General features: G+C 37.3%; 1 protein-coding gene across 4 annotated transcripts in view; it reads left to right on the plus strand.

Moving 5' to 3' along the window:
- The window catches only part of VCAN (versican), a 113,443-nt gene that overhangs the window by 48,263 nt on the left and 47,625 nt on the right, over positions 1–17,555 (plus strand). For 2 of the 4 annotated variants that reach the window (XM_082783544.1, XM_082783545.1), the window contains exon 7: positions 5,248–8,415. In XM_082783544.1, coding sequence (XP_082639670.1) covers positions 5,248–8,415 — 3,168 coding nt within the window. The remainder of the gene's footprint in view (positions 1–5,247; positions 8,416–17,555) is intronic. The other 2 variants (XM_082783546.1, XM_082783547.1) reach the window with 2 other exon arrangements.

Below are 17,555 nucleotides of genomic sequence, written 5' to 3' on the forward strand. Positions count from 1 at the left end.
GAGACTCACCTGTATTTTGTCTTCTTTTGGCAGTTTCATTATTAATAACGCGAAAGAGAAATGCTTTCTGCTATTGTTCTTTGTAGATAGGCAGGTTATAATTTGTTCACAGAACAACACTTACATATGGGGAAACTAGGAGATAACATCCTTCCCCCTTTAACCATCTGACTTCAGATGTTATGAAATAGCAAGCGGTTTCATTTAACAAGATTTGTGATCACAGAGCTCATAGTACTGCTGTCTTCACTGTTTTCTTAGCTGGCAGAAAGGAACCTTAGCCAGTACTATGAAGAAGATGCATAATCTTTTTTTTTTAAGTTTTTCTTGCAAATTAGTTAGACTGCTGGCTAGCTATTTATTTTAATTATTATTACTCTTTTTAAAAATGCCATTTAGTTTCTCTGGTTTTGCACATATTGTGTGCAAAATGATAAAGGATACTGCATTTGGATTTTTTTTTTTTTCATTATATTTGGCTCACGTTTTGATGTCAAAACACAGTGTAGGTAAGTGAGAGTATGTGCCTGGAGTTATGGGGAAACTATATATCTGCAGTATCAGATGTTGAAGCCTCCTTATGGTCTCACACATCCCATGTGAAATGAACAAAACTCCACATCCCCTGTCTGCCCTTCTGCTTCCTGAAATGAACAAGAGAGAGGGTACTGAGTAAGTATAATAATGACAAATTTCTGGATCAGTCTGTAACCCAGAGGACCAGTTTTTATTTTTTATTGTTTTGATCTGGTCTTACTCTTAGGCTTGTCCAGTAAGTTAAACTCCAGCTGGCATAGCTTGCAGAGACATGGGAACTTTGAAGGCTGTCCTCTCCACCAGGTACTGGTAGAAGGGAAGGGACAGGCACCCAGAACAAACTTAAAGCAGCAAACAGGAATGGACATGTAACAGTATATTAAAATGAAACAAATGAATCAGCTTGCTAGTGTAGACATCATGCTAAAAGTGAGTGGAAGATATTGAACCATTAATTTGGACTCTTTCAACACTAGTGATATTTTGGAAGAGTTTATTTTGGCTGCTAGAATCCACAGAAAGAATTCAGTATTTCCAGGACTTGCTGTGATTTAAAACATTTTTTAATTGTTTTGAGTGTTGGCAATGACTCAAAATAATCTCTCTCCATTTTTTTTTTTTTTTTTTTTTTTTTCCTTGTTCATCCAGGTTCCTAAGTACATTCCTAAATGTAAACACACAAGCAATTTTTCTGAGTGCAAAGGAACTGCTCTAGTGGTTCTTTTTAGGCACATGGTTAACATTTTGTGGAATTGATTATGCTGAAAGTGTGTATATAAAAGTTATAATATATATATGTAATCTTTAAAGTAAGCATTTTCTCCTCCAGAAAGTACACCCAGATATCCTGAAATTATTATTAAACAGCACAGAACATATTAAAATCCTTGTTTCGTAATTGCAAAGTCAAACCATATATAAAGTAGTGCAGTGTGATTTCCTGAAAATATTGAAAAGATATTAAGCTTTAATATTGCTCCATTATTTTAAATCCTTAGTTAAACAATGGTGGGAGAGAAAAGGAAAAAAAATGCTGCATGGTGAAAACATAAAATAAATAAACAGAGAATGAAAATATGTAGTATCTCTGTAAAACCATATACTACATCTAAAACCAACTTCATTCAGGCTGTTTAATATAAAAGAAATAGATTAAAAACCTACATGATAGTCTTTGATATGAGCAGCTGTTGGTGAGATAATTTGCTTTCTTGCTTCTAATATGTTCATGAATTTTATTAGGAAAATTTGTCTCATGTCTTGTACCAGAAGAATGACAAAGGAGATAGCATATTGCGTGCATGATGCAAGGAGTACGGTAATACAAAACATCTGGGTGGAGAGGACAACAGTTCAAACTGATGACCAGCCTATTAAAAAGGCAACCTTGTCTTTGCTTTTCTCTTTTCTCACAATAAAAAAAAAAAAAAAAAAAGAACATTGATAGATTTCTCCGTGAAGAAGCATCTTTTTTGATCTGCTCAAAAAAGATGAAAAACTTGAATGATGTTTATCAAAAGCTTTATATATCGTATTTACGATGAGGCAGTTTTAGGGGTGTTTAAGTTGATAGGAACCAGAACTGCTCTTTGCATACTGGCAATTGCCTGTCCGCTTGCATAGAAGAGATTTGGTTGCTTATTGATAAACACTTTAAAATACATACATACTTTTCTTAAACCAATATATGAATTAATATTTACTAAATCAAATGCACTTGGTATTTGGTCAGACTAACTCCATTAATGCATACACCTATTTTATCAAGTAATTAGCAGATAATGACATATGAACAACTAACTGTATCTTAGGCGTACACCTGTGAACTTTTGGGTCTATCAAATATTTCCAGGAGATTGAGAAATTATTTAAATAGTTGTAAGTGTACACAATTTCCCAGCAGTGAGGAAATAAAATTACCTTTTTCTTCACAGATTGTAAAATATTTATTCATGCCCTCATTTTTGTGTAGCTTTGTTGAATAGTATTATATTGAAAAGTAATGTTCATCACCCTTGAAATACAGTAAATGGACACTGAATGAGTAAATAATGTTGGCTGGAAGGCAAATTTGGTCTGCATTAGGGAAAACCATTGTGTGCTTAGAAAAGATGATACAGGACTATATGTTGCCTGCTTCCCACCTTGCCATAAAGAAGAGCTGTAAGACAAACGTGTGGATTCTTCTGTAGAAGAGTAGCAATTACCAACTACCACTCAGCAAAGCAGTGCTAACCTATCTATCACTTTTGAGGTGAAACCCTGTGGCTTAAACCAACCCGATGCACTCAGCAATGAAAAGCAGTGTAAGGCATAGTACTGTTTAAACTTTCAGTTATATGAGCACTGTCTCACACTCAAATAACACATGAGCAATGATAAGCAGGCACTTCAGGTTGTAGAAATCCAAGACTCAAAACCCACTGTTGTTAAGGCTGTGCTTTACTTAGTGGGATTTCAAGAACTTCACTCCTTCCTGTTCAACTCAGTGCTTTAATGTACAAAATAAATAAGTAAGTAAGTAAATAAATAATATATATATATATATATATATATATATATATATAAGTATCTGAATCTCCTTTATAATGCCACATGCATGCACAAGAAAGATCTGACATATGGTAGGGAATAAATCCATTCCTTTTTCTGCTGGCAAAGAAAACTACCACTTTTAAAAGCAGCGATGTCATACATTTCTAGCCTCACAATTTCCTTTTCACTTTCACTGTTCTTTCAGGAAAGTTGTTTTTCCTCATTTCACTGCTCTGTAAATCCACCTGTTCTAGAAATCCTAAGCAGACAGCATCTGGCAAGCCGCTTCTGTCTAGGTCAGGGTAAATCAAATAGCACTCTTGCAAAGGTGGCACTTTCAAAGTTTGGTGTGTGAAACTGAATAAATATTTGTCTGTCCCTAACTTAAGCATGCAGAATCCATATCTATAATATCAAAGAATCACCCAATTAGGCATGGTTGCGTGAAAGTAACTGATCTGTGCATACATACTGGGTATGCTTGAGCATAAACTCTCTTAAAAATATATGCCTTCAACTGAGCCTTCCTATTTTTTTTTCCTTTGTTTATGCTCTGTTATTTGTGCATACTATTAACTCCTTTACTTTTCCCAGCATAACATAACTTCCAAGTCAGAGACTGCTGCATTATCCAGAACATCTTCATCCCTGTATGCCAGGCAGTAAAAATCCAATTTCAGAATGCACTTTTCCCCAGTAACAGACTAGGCAGAATTTTCTATCTCCTTTAGTATTTCACAGCAATAGTAAGGAGCCCTTGGCTTCAGGATTGTCTCATAGAACACTGTATCTGATTTGATTTCTGCATTTTAGAGGAACAAATTTCTTAGCTCAAATACATATTCAACAATATCTTCTTTTGAAAGATGCTATATATATAGTTGTGTCTGTCTCTGGTAAGCAGTTAGTTGTCTTACACACAATCAGTTTAATGTATTCTTCATATACTCAGTGTGATTTAAAGTGCCATATTTTGCTTTTAACTGTCATCCATGTAAGGCTTCTGACTCTCAGTCACTTGGCAATTGACAGCACTGATCTTTGACATTTGCATCTTCCACTTGTCCATACCCATTGCCCTTCTGAAGATGACCGATTTGGAAGAACTGAAAGAGGGAAAGATGTTTCCACCTTGGGATTTTCCTGAATTAATCTTGTTTTCTGAGCACAAACTCACCTTTTTCAGGAGTTTTAAATCCAATATCAGAATTTGGAGTGGGATGCATTTCTTCTTCCGCTAGGGTGGAAATCTGTATCAGGAAAAGACATTGGATGGGTAACAGGATTCTTCAAACCATCACACTTTTCTTCACTGGAAAGATTTTACTTTCTTTGTGTCTTGTTAGCTATCTATCATAGTGACACCCTTTCTGCTCCTACCATTCAGAAGATTCAATGCTGCCTTTTCATGTTCAACACTCCCCAAGAAGCACTTTTCTCTGTGGAGGAGGTTCAGATGCATATCTTTGAAGTGTTTTCCAGAGATCAACATCATTACAGTACTAAGTTTATGGTCCTATGGTTTAGTGTTCTCACCTTTACTCATAATCTAAATTTCTCTGTGTAATTTAAAAACAGGGCAGCAGCTTTTGTGGCATTTTAATACAGTATTTTCTGATGGCATGTTTGTTCCTGTTGCTTAAGCATGTCCTCACTCCTGTGAGGGTTCATTTTTACGATTTGTAATTATGTGCTGAAAATAAACTAAAGTGGTATTTTACTCTATGCATTTGAGTTGTATGGTAAAGAAATCTTTGAAGAAAACCCCAGATTTACAGTACCACTCATTCATGACATTGTGTAATAAACTTTTACATTCTTTGGTAAGTACTTAGCTATTTCATGGATACTTGTGTAGTATTAGGACTTCTAGGGGTAATTACATAAACAATGACTAAACAGAATACAGCTCCTGTTCTCATTTCATCTAGCATTAAGTTAGATGTCCTGCAGCTTTTTAATATGGTCCTTTATGTTGTCATTCAAAGCTCTGTTATATGCTCAACAGTTGTCTAAAGTTTTTTACCCTTATATTATTTCTCAGTGTAACATTTTATTAGGAACATGCAAACTGAATTAAGATGTTATTTATGTTCTTACTGAACAGTTCCTTAACATTATTTTCTTTCCTTTTTTTTTTTTTTTTTTTTTTTTTTTTTTTTTTTTCTTTTTAAGGTAAAAAAATCGTAACAGAGCCTACAACCATTAAGCAGTTCACAGCTCTGAAAACTGACAGTGAGAAACCATCATCTGCTAAAGTCACTGTTAAACCTCCTGCTTTTGAGACTTCGATTACTGAAGTGTCTGTCACCAAAACAAAGGCCCCTGCTTGGGAGCAAACAACTGCAGAGACTGAAGATACAGAAATGACTACTGATGTGACTGAGGAGAAAAGGGAAATGGAGGTGCTTATGGAGAACATTAAGTTAACCACCCTTCTACCTCAGACTGTCACAGATGGCAAAATAAGCCCTTACGATACACTGGGAAGGACTGAATATGATGTTTCACCTAGGCTAACAGAGAGCACATCTGCAGCTTTGGAACTGGAGCACACTTACTCTGAAGCAGAATTGCCCGAGGAACAAGGTAGGTCTGAAAGCACTGAGGACGCTTTCTTGACCTCTGTAATTTTTCAGGATAGCACAGCTGTAGCTAAGAGTTCCACTGGTTCGTGGGAAGATATTGAAACAGGAGACACACAAAAACATGATTCTGATAATCAGACTGAACAAATAGAAGTGGGTCCTGTGATGACAGCTACAGATAGCTTGGTACCGACTTCTCAGAGAGAGTTTCCCAGAACAGGGACTTCAGTTTCACTAACTAAAGCGAATATGTATCTGGGTGCCCACTCAACAAAAGAACCCACAAAAAAATCAATGGAAGCAAAATCTGACAAGAAACTCACAACTGTTGTAATCCCTAAAGCTTTGTTCACTGATCAGTATGATCTTACTACAGAGGGGGAGGGCAGAGAGAGCATGTACACCGTTATGCCTGATAGAGCTACTGGTAGCATCCCAGAGTCAGAGGTGCCTGCTGTATCAGAGACACTCATAGATGAGCTTGCAGTAACCACTGGACAATCTTCTACAGCAGATGAGTCAACTCCATTCATTAAATTTAGTTCTTCTGCAACTGCGCTTGATAACGAGGCGTCAGCTGAAGGAAGCAGAGAGGACTTAAAAGATGTGCAGCACACCGTGTCAGCTGGAATGCCTTTATCCTTTTCTGTATTGACTGCCATCCACACAGGATCCAAACCCACTGCTTTCTCAGGAAGTACCATTTCCCCGCAGAAGTTTGGAGAAGGCATCACTTCTGTTATTCATTCATCTCAGCAAACAGAAGGATCAGATGTTTTAGAAAAGCAGGAAAAGACAAAGGAGCCAGAAATAAGAACAATAGATACTAAGGTCCCTTATGTCACTACTGTTGTTCCTGCTTCTGTTACAGCAGAATCTGAAGAACGTTTTGCAAGTGAGAAGTTCACACATGCTCCTCCAGGTTCTGGCACATGGCTGCAGACAGATAAAGATCAGGGTTATATGACAGAGGAGTCCTCTTATACTAAGAGAATTACTGAGTTAGATACAGAAGACGGTATCTCTGGAATGGAGCCTACGTCATCTTCAGGGCAAATGACAGACTATACAAAGCATCCAGGAGCTACAGTGTCAGCAGCAACAGATGAACCTGAGACAAGCATGGAAACAAAAAGTGATGAAGAAACTGTATCAGCTGATTTTGATCAGAGTAAAAGTACTACAGATGTCTTCCACACAAGTGGCTCTTTAGATTTGGAAATGACCACAGTATCTAAAATATCAGTGGATGAAAGCAGTGTAACAAGAATACCTTTTAGCTCCTCAAGTGGTACTGTATTACCAAGTGCTGTGCCCACAGTCATAGAGGTGACCGAGCACAAAGGAGATGAAACATCAGGGTATGTTTTGAAAACATCCATTCCTACCCCAGAAGTAGAACAAACAAAGGCTACTGAGAAATCAGTAGTGACACCTGCTGAAGAAGTCTCTATGACAGAGGTCTCAAAACACACAGTGACAGAGGAAGGCCAAACAGGTGTTGAGACATCAACTGAAGAGGAATCACTGGCAACACTTCAAGACAGAGAAGGAACAACATCAGTTGGATTTGGAGGGACACAGGAATCATTTATGTTTACAGATGTAACAGAGGTGGAGACACAGAAAGAACACAATGCTTCCCTAGTTCCAGTTACTGTAGATAGTGAGGTCATTAGAGATATACAAGTTACGGATCAGACTCCTTTTGATGGTAGCATTCATACAGAAGCAACAGATACAACTGCAAAAGATAGTGAAGTGTTCCCAAAGGAACTCACCACGAAAGATCAAGATCAAGAACCAGATACTGCCACGGAGTCTACCTTTTCTATGACATCTGTCCAAATGCATGAACAAAAGACGACGACAGGATCTGAATCATCCCAAACAACCATTCAGGAAAAACATGACGAAACAGGTTCAGCCTATGATGATACATATATAACAACGGAAGTATCGGTGCCAGCAGTAAAGCTCACAGAATATGGAAGAGTTCTGGGACCTGTTGAAACTAGCACCAGGTCCCTGCATCCCACTGTGACTCCCCAAGCTGAGACTGCTACTGATCAAGAAGAGAAGATAACTGAAGAGATGCCTGTAACAGCTGGTACACAAGCAAGAACGTACGAAAGCAGAGGAACCCCCACCATAGAAGAAGAGAGAGGTGTAGGGAGCTGGGGTTCTGTGCTGCCTCCCGATACGATGCCCACAGGTCGCTCTACTGCAGGAAGTGTTACTGTTCTGACTTTGGGAGCTTCTGCAAATCAGACTCTGGAAGGTTCAGGAATATTAGAAGAACCAGAAGAAGTCAAACCAGTTACATTTTCAACTAGTGCAACAGAGAAGACAACAATTCTCAGTGATATAACTACATCTTCTATTAGCACAGTAGGCAAAATTCAGCCTACATCAGCATCCCAACCTTTTGTTTCTCAAAAGTCACCACGTATCATTCCTGAAGAAGAGGAGGAGGTAACCAGCAGTGACATCGTAATAATTGAGGAATCTATTTCTCCCAGTAAAGCCACTGCTGAAGATGATCTGACAGGGAAGATGGTAGAACCAGAAATTGATAAGGAATATTTCACGTCATCAACTGCTACTGCAGTTGCACGACCTACTGCACCACCCACAGTGAAGGAGGAGGTCACAGAGGCTTTACAACCTCAAGAGGTGTCTCCTTCTACTGCACACCCTGATAGTGGAACTGACATAAGATTGTATGTTATTCAAATCACAGGCAATGATACAGGTAAGATTTTGCCTTTTAGACCTGCAGTCCACCACAATGGACAGTTTATCATAACACACTGGTGTAACACCCTTAGAATATACTGGAGGTTCTTCCTGGATCACTGAAGCATGCAAAGGTCAAGTTTTATCTAGACAGCAACTTACTAAGCATTGGTAGGTCTATTTTTCTATCCATTAAAAAATGAACAGAAGAGTTTTATGTATAGATACAAATGATTAGAAAAGTTTTATAGATATGGTTTCAGGTGAAATTAATTTCTATGTAAGAATGGTATGAAACTGTTGCTTTCCTATTAAGATTCATGATTGTTATGTTCCAGTTTTCTTATTTAATATTTCCACATTACTGATTTAACTTCAGCTATCTGTGAAACAAGCATTTTAATTTCACAGCTTCCATTCCATGCATTACTAGTCCTAAACGAAGCACTAGATTATTTTAACATTCCATTAGTCTGTAGCAATTAACAATGCCATGTACAGTGTAGTCAGCTGAAAAAGTTTAATGCATTCTGCTGTGTCCAAAGGTGGAATCTCCTTTGATTTGAGGGAAGGGTTTTTACAGGCTTTTGTAGCATATCATAGTATTTTTTGTATCCATTTTACAGAATCTGTGATGCAAATTGATGTGATTTTTACAGTTGCATTCTGTTTTTTAGCTGATGGCATTGTACATGTGTATGCAGCTTCAATTCCATGGGTATTCAGAACAGAAACTCCTGAAGTAGTGATGAGCTGTTGAGTTTTATAATGACTGTGTCTCCTTAACACAATAGCTGGACTCTATATGATTTTACATTGAAGAAGACTGTAAACTGACTGTTATGTAAGATGCCTTGGTAAAACCTTATTTTTTAAAATAAGATGTAGAAGAAATGACAAAAAGGATTAAGCTCAAATATCTAGCAGGTTCAATACTGCATTTTTAAAAACTTATTTTATTTTGGAAGAAAAAAAAACAGTAAAAACCTTTTTATTTATTTATTTATTTATTTATTATTTTATATGGCTTAATTGTCTGTGATGCTCGTGAATGGTTATATAAGAAACTTTTTTGCTATAACATTCATATCTTTGAAGAATTTTTCCAACAGAAATCATGATTTAAGGAAGTTTTTTGAATGGTTTTATCAGGTTTACACTTGGTAGAATTATGTTCAGAAATCAAAAGGAAGAAGTAGATCCCTTGAGATGTGCTGTATCACTATTGGATCTTCCATGCGGTGGATTTTGTATCTTCATTTACTTTGTGCTTGTTACCCATCCTACTTTATGTTTGCAAGATTTAAAACTGCACAAGTCATATCAATGGTGACTTAACCTGCTGTATGAGAAAAAAACAGTTCTCTTTTTTTCAACATTTGAACACTACTTTTGTTTCTCTGACACGTTATCATTATTTTGGCTGAAGATGTAGGTGTTGCCAGTATCCTGGAAGTCTCAAATGAGACAAGAGCGGTAAGTCAGAACAGAAAGGTGAATTCTGAAGACAAGAGTTAAGATACATATTAAATGCTTTTGTACCTGAGGAATTTTGGTTAATTCAGCTTAATAATTAATAGTTGGGCTATGCAGCAGTGAACAACCTTTCCTGCATACATTGTTGAATTATACTTTGGTGTACTACACACAGTAGAGTAGATCGCATTGGGCAGCTGTTCCGGGTGGATGGTAAAAAGTAGGATGGTTTGGGAGTGTGTGGAATCTCATTGTCTTCTTCAGAGAGTGAATAAGGTGTACGGTTCAGGATTTCTCTGTGTATACCTCAAGGGCAGTCTTGTTTTATACTTTCCTTGGAATGGTGTGGGTACTGTGATTCAGTAAATTAGGAGTTAGCTCAATTTCTGATTTCTGGACTATCTAAAGGACAGCTGATCAATGTACAGTCACTCTCAGGAGCTATATTTGGTCTCACTTGGGTGATCTAGTCCTTAGGACAGACTTTCTTCAGAGTTTATCTTCTGCATCTTTACAAATTTTCTTGAACTGTGCATCCTTTTTTTTTTTTTCCACATATATATGTGCATATATGTAGGGGTGGTTACATTCCAAACTAAAGCTATACAGCCCTAAAACTCTGCCTGTAGGATTGATTTGGTCTATAGGATAAAAGAAAAAAATAAAAAAAATCCTGAAATATTATGAAATACCCTAAATGGCAGTATCTGTGTTCTCTTTAAGCATAAAAGGATTTACCATGTACCAAGTGCACAGTCAAAAATGAGCTTTCTTTATTTTTCTGTTTCCAAACTCTAACAGTGGAAATCCTGCCAGTTAGCTATCCACAGAGAAAAGCCACCCTATACCTATTTACTACAAGGTAGGCCAGAGCTGCCAAAGATTTATTCTGTCTGAGAATTTGGATTAGGGTTTTCTTTTCTTTCTCCAGAAACGACACCCTGCATCTGAAAAAGCCTTTCCAGCCCAGTTTTACTTCATTGTTCCGCAGTCCATGAACTTTCATTTGTGCTAAAGAAAACATATATAGGAGATGTTGAAGAGAAATTGACAAATATTACTAACACATACTCTTCACTAGAATGTAGTTTAACTTTCTATCCTATCATTCTTTGTTTGAAAATTGATACAGTGTCATACATGAACTACCTAAATTGTACCTCTGACTGTTTTCTCATATAAATGATAGCAACAAATAGTTTTCATCATTACATCTCCCTGATAAAACAAGAGTTTTTCCACCTTTGCTTTGGCATACATTCCAGACAGTATAGCTTAACATTCTTAAATAAAATAATCAGTGAAGGATATCAGCAAAGGCCTTCATGATTTTAAAGTCAAGATCCAGAAGTACATCCTAAGAAATGACAATTTGCTTACCAATCCTTTCAGATAACAGCTGTTGTAAACTGGAATAATTTCAAGATGTTTGCTGTATAAGGGGAACTGTATATAAATGAATATAATATTTTCCTTCCTGATTGCTGGAAATATTTATGAGATAAATTAAAAAAAATCTTTCTTCACCTCCTTGCTATTTATCTTTCACCAGAAACAACAACTTAACAGTGAAGCAGGGCTTCACTGCATGATGGTATTTGAGTGCTTCATGGATCTTCAATGTGCTGAGGTGTCCCACAAGGCTCCCTGATGGGGCGTGGAGGGGCACAGGTGGTCCACAGGTCCCCGTGAGCAGGATGGTGGCAGAACCTTAGCAACAGGCAGGCATCCTATGCGTCCCCATGTCCACGTTGCCAGAGAGGGAGAAGAAACAGGGAGAATTCCCCACGTCTTTCTTCTCAGTCTCAAACCCTTGTTAAGCTGGCACCACCTTTGCTGAGGGGCTTTGAAGTCCTTGGCTGGAATGTGCTGGAGATGCATGGAATGTGTTATGGATGTATGGAATGTGGGGGATATTCTTTATTATTATTGTGGACTCAAGCTGCACTTGAAAGACCTTGTATGTTGACTGGGTTAAAGTCAATTAAAGCTACTGGCAAGGATCTCAGGCTGCCTTATACTCTCACAGATTAACGTGAAGTAGTACCATATATAGCTTAAATATTTCTTATTTAAAAATACAGTAGCACCTTAAATTTATTAGACCAGACATCCAGGGACAGTTTCTTCTATAGGACTTATTTTCTCATGAAATCCAAGACCTAAATAAGTATACTTTTAGCTTTTAAAATGCATGTGTGCAATCAATTAAACATTTCGTAAAGGAATTTCTGTTACTTTGGAATAATAAAATATACCCGTGGAAACAGAAGTGATTTGGGGGCCTAGCAGAAGGTCATCCTCATTAGCTTAAATTAAATGCACACAGATGCTGATAGAAAGGAACACATCACTGGATGGATTAAATTGCTTGTTTGTATAAGAATATGGTAGTTTTCAGTGAGAAAATGTCCATGTGAGCAAGTGTGAGGCAGGTGCACAGACTAATGAGGTATAAAGCATGGTATTTCTTATGGCCCATGGCAGATCTGTGGCAGGTGTTCCAATTAAGGAGGAAAATAGATTTGTGCACTGGTAAACATCCTTTTGTTTTTGTTGTTGTTGGTGGTGTTGTTACAAAGAGGACCACACAGATGTTCCATGATGGAGTGAGTGTGGGACTTCATTCGCTTGTGTGAAACTGCAGGCTGCTCCCTCTGGATGGTGACCATGTTGTCAAAGGGGTAAAGAAAAATAGACCTCGCTGTGGCGTCTGACCACACTAGAACTTTTTTGTTGCATAGGATAGGACAGGAGACATCCCTTCTTTCAATGCAAAGATGGAAAACTTGCCATTTCGTGCTCTTTTTTCTCCTAACAGTTCTCCTACCTATTGTAGTGGTGAGCTCTGATGCTGTTGCTGGAAGGTAATGGATCAACAGCTGGAAAAAAAAAATCTTGAAGGAACTTTTCAGCTCATAAAGCTTTTATGAGCTGAAAAATGCTTGTGGGGGTGTTGTTTAACAGTGGTTGAGGGGATACTGGAAACATAACTCCTGTCTGTATCAGGAGTAATTTGCACACCTGCATTTTTTGGAGACATTTAAAAGTCTTTGCTTAGTGAATGTATTTCAAAGTGCTTATTGGACCCTGGGACTCACACCAGCGCTGTCTGGTTTCTTGTCCCCTCCAGCTTTGAGTGGAATAAAATTGCAGGAACTTGTGTTTTGTAGATGTGGAATTTTATGGAAAGAAGTTACAAACCTTTCTGTTTCAACATGTAATTCTCTGACATGCATACTTCTGTCTTAGAAATGCAAGAGGGTTTGTGAAATCTGAATAAAAATGAGTACTGCAGAATGCAGGATGTTAATGAGTCATAGTCATAAAGCTGAACAAAAGAGGCAGAATAGGGTCTTTTCAGGTCTGTCTTAGGCCTCGTCTTAAAATTCATTTAATCCTGTTGTCTTCTCAGCTCCTTCTGGGAGTCTCTCCCAGATCGTCATGGCTCTCCTGAAGTCTGATTCTAATATCTTGCCTGAATTGTTTCTTGGCTGGTTCATAACCGTGTTTATTCTTGCCAGCATTGTCTTCAGACTGAATAGGTCTTTTGTCTTCTTGACACTTATCCCTTGATACTTTTATTTCTCTGTTCAGTTATAGAGAATAACCATGTCCCCATTCAGCCTTCATTTTGCTCATTTCTGTGGGGGAATGTGTGCCCGGGAGAGTGGAAATGCTCTGGGAGTCTGCTGGCTCTGGGTGCTGGGATGCTGCTAGGTGGTGGTGTGGAGGGCAGGGGTGGCACGTGCCTCCAGCACCTTCTCCATGTGGCCCTCATGAATGCTTGTAGCTCTCTGCACCTCTACCCACATTGTTCCCTTCTAGGTTCTTTTGTCTATGCCCACTGGCAAATGCCTGTCTGGACATTGCTCTTTGTAACATAGGCACATGTGCTACGTGTAAGTCTTGGTCTACTTTTCAGAAACTGTCAATGTATTAATTATTGTGTTAGAGAGGTCTGCTGAGGGAGAGGAAATTCATTTGTGTGCTGAAATCACATGTGTCCTACCTCAAATGATAAGTATATGCTACTGAAACTTACTATTTATGCTTAGGACCTTTTTAAAATCAAAGTTTATTGTAAAGAGGAGATCTTTATCTTGCATTCGATTCATTCTCCTGCTTTATTCTCATCCATTAGGCCAGGCTGGATGGGGCCTTGGCCAGCCAGATCTAGTGGGTAGCGTCCCCATGGCAGGGGGGTTAGAACAAGATGGTCTTTAATGTCCCTTCCAAGCCAAACCATTCTGTGATTTATGCAGTGTCTGCTAACATGCCCAAATGGATACATCTGGATAGCACATAATGCAAATACCTAAATGAATACATGTATGTCTGTATAGCACATCCTTGCCTGCACAAGTTGTTTGCTTTTCTTTGCAACAGTTTAATTCCTGATATCAGTCATTCACTTAAGAGAAAAGAGAGATCCAAATGCACCTGAACATTATGGTGACCAAAATGCCATTTAATTTGCAAGTACAACCCCACTTGTGTACTTTTTGAGTTTATATTCTGTGGCTGCAGTTCTATTGACATTGTGCTACTAGACTGAGCTAGACTGAGCTAACCTCATTTCTGATGGGATGTTGGAGCAATAGTAAGGTGTCTCTCCAAATTCCCATCTTATTAAATGAAAAACCTCCTATTTATTTAGCAAAAGCTGGGCTTGTCTACTCACTGACTGTAACTTTCCAGCTGGCATTAATACTATGACAGCTGATGGCCCTCACCAGCCCTGGAGAAAGACCACCTTCTCTGCTGCTGCTGTGGTCAATGGACAAGGTTTTATTTTACTTCAATGTTTGAATAGTTAGTACAGTCCTTCCTCGTAGTGTTTTATTTCAAGCACTGGGCTTATGTGTTCAGCTAAGAAAAAAAAACACCTAGTGGTTTGGGAACACATTTCCAAATGAAACAGGTTTGTCAGCGTCTCGTGTAATGCTCAAGTAATTTTCATACCCTTGATGAATGAATTCTCCATATTATTTGTAAAATGTGGCATACAGAGAGCCATTTTTTCATTCTGTTTTGAGTAGTTAAGTGTTAAATAGCAGCTAATATGGCCAGATTCTGATATCATCTTTCCCAGCGTAATTACACCACAGTAATTCCAATGAGGTGATTTAGTGCAGAATTGTTTTGGGGTTGGTTGGTATCTGAATGTCTTCGTAACATTTACAGCTTCTGTTTCATTCTATAATTAGGTTATTTTTTCTTCAAAGCAGATTTGTGTCATAGGGACTTAATGAACACATTTAACCCTAACTGATAGACCTGTTGCTTAATTAAGCCAGCTAGAATTTTTCTGTATCAGAATATTCACATTGCATTGTTGCTGTGAAGGGCTTTTCACAAAAAGTAGAACACTCTCACATGTAAATCATGCTGAAAGTGCAACAGCAAGGATGTCCAGCATGAAAGAAAATGCTAGTAAATGAATAACTGTAACAATGTTGAGCTTTTTTGGACACTTTTTATTTATTTATTTATTTATTTATTTATTTATTTATTTATTTATTTATTTATTTATGTTTAAAGGGAAAATGAAAATACTAACCCCATATTCAACAAAGCTAAAACTTGGTACCCAGAAAGTTTCACAAGAAACTGAGACAGTGGATTAACACATAGTTTTTAGGACACTATTGCTGGCTCTTCCTGAAGACTTATTATAGAACAATAATTTCTTTTTTCACATTCCTTTATAGACTTCCATAGATACAAGGAACAGTGCCCTCACATTAAATACTGTTCAGAGGATGCCTACACATTCCTTGCTGTTTTTGCATTGTTTCCAAGGAAACGTCTCAGTTCTAGACATAGGGATTACACATTTCTAGCTTTCTTATAGCTCTTTGTTTATTCATGAGACAAATGAAGGAATTTTATTCATAGGTACAATGTAGTTTTTCATACATCTGTTGTAAAGGAAGAAGAATCCTTTTAGAAGTTTTGTTTACATGGAAAAAAGTCTTAAGAAATCCTTTGGCAAAAAAGATGAACGATCATTTACATGGAAACTACATTTAGAATATGAATTAATTTTTTAAGGAAGGTGGTTGTCTGTACCAAAGTCTTCTGAATTTATCCAGATTGTAAGAAATCTTACTATTTATGATGGGATATCAACTTTTTTCCATTTTCAGACAATATTAGCCATAGTGTTTTACTTTTCATGAAATGATTAATTGGATACAATGAAACTATGGTTGAATACAGGATATGATCCTGGAAGTGTATATAAAGATATTTTTATAAGCGATTCAAAGACTAAAGCTCTTAGTAGGAAGCCATCCCTTTAAGATGGATCACTTAATATTTAGTCTGATAATAACACTTTAAAAATATTTGGTGAGCTATTCTTTCTTTTTTATTATGTATTTTTCAGTGGTCATTTGGCAGTTTTTTGCACATTTTAGATCCAATGATTAAATTCATTCTTGCTGATCCAGCTAGCCTTTTTCCTTTTCCCTCTTTTTGACAGTGTTCAGATGATAAATTTGATCAATAATATATATAATACCCGCTGGTTTCTTTCAAGAGACTTGGGAATTATTTCCTGGCACAAGTCAGAATATGTTCAGAGTGTCTGTACATATTTTCTGTAGCCTTTGGGAACATGGAGCTGAAGTTGTCTATATTGTTCTGTGGAATAATTCACATTTATTTAAAAAAAAAAAAAGATTGCTCAGTGAATTGTCTTAGTATTTGCCTGACCAGTCCACTGTTACTACGCTTGCTTAAAGAAGAACTCATTATCTAAACTCACATAGAAGTTTGTCTTCATAAATGAAGAAAGGCAGTTGGAAGTTTGGTCCCATCCAGGAGTAATTTTGTCTTCCAGAAGTCCATGCCTGCTTTGCTATTGACTCTGTGTCAATAGCAAAGAGTGTATTGTATATTGAGTCTGTACTTGGTTACCATTTTTTTTTGTTTTGTTTTGTTTTGTTTTTCTCAGTAAATTTTCTAACCACAGTCTTGAGTTTTTCATGTAGTCCGGTGAGAGTTCCATAGTTTCAGTGGGAGTTTTTTGACATTTGGAGAACAATTTCCACATACTTAATACACTTTTGTACCACAATAAATAGAATATAATAGTATAGAATATACCTGTACATACACAGAGTACCTATATGCACAGAGTAGTATCCTTTTTAGTCAGATTTTATTGTGGGATTTGTCTAAAGTTTTGTTTTTGTTTCTTTTTTTTTTTTTTTTTTGGTTGTTTGTTTGGTTGTTTGGTTGTTTTTTTCTCATAGAAATGGTGGATGAAGTGATTCTTGTGTTGATCATGCATTTGCTACTCAGGTTTGTAGTGGATTGCCAGTGACATGTTTAGTTAAATATTAAATGTTATAAGCCAAATTCTCAAGTCCTCTGTAAACTCTGCATAGATACGATCCAGCTGAGAGGTTAGGATAAAGTCCAGGGGATATATCTCTGGTGAAAAGAGACAGCGGTCAGGGAGTTGTAATGGAGAGTGAACCTGGTGGAAACCCTCAGTGGCCATGGTGAACTAGTTCTGAAGTTCTGAGTTAGTAGCTATAAAACTGCATTAGAATAGCACAGAGTTTGTTAGTTATTGACTAGCAGGGTTATAGTCAATAGTCTGCCCCCTCGGCCTTTTTTAGAGCTGCACCAAGCTTATCAGAGCTGGACATCTGAATTTATTTT

Source organism: Aythya marila (assembly GCF_965140915.1).
Source record: "Aythya marila genome assembly, chromosome: Z".
NCBI classification, from domain to species: Eukaryota; Metazoa; Chordata; class Aves; order Anseriformes; family Anatidae; genus Aythya; species Aythya marila.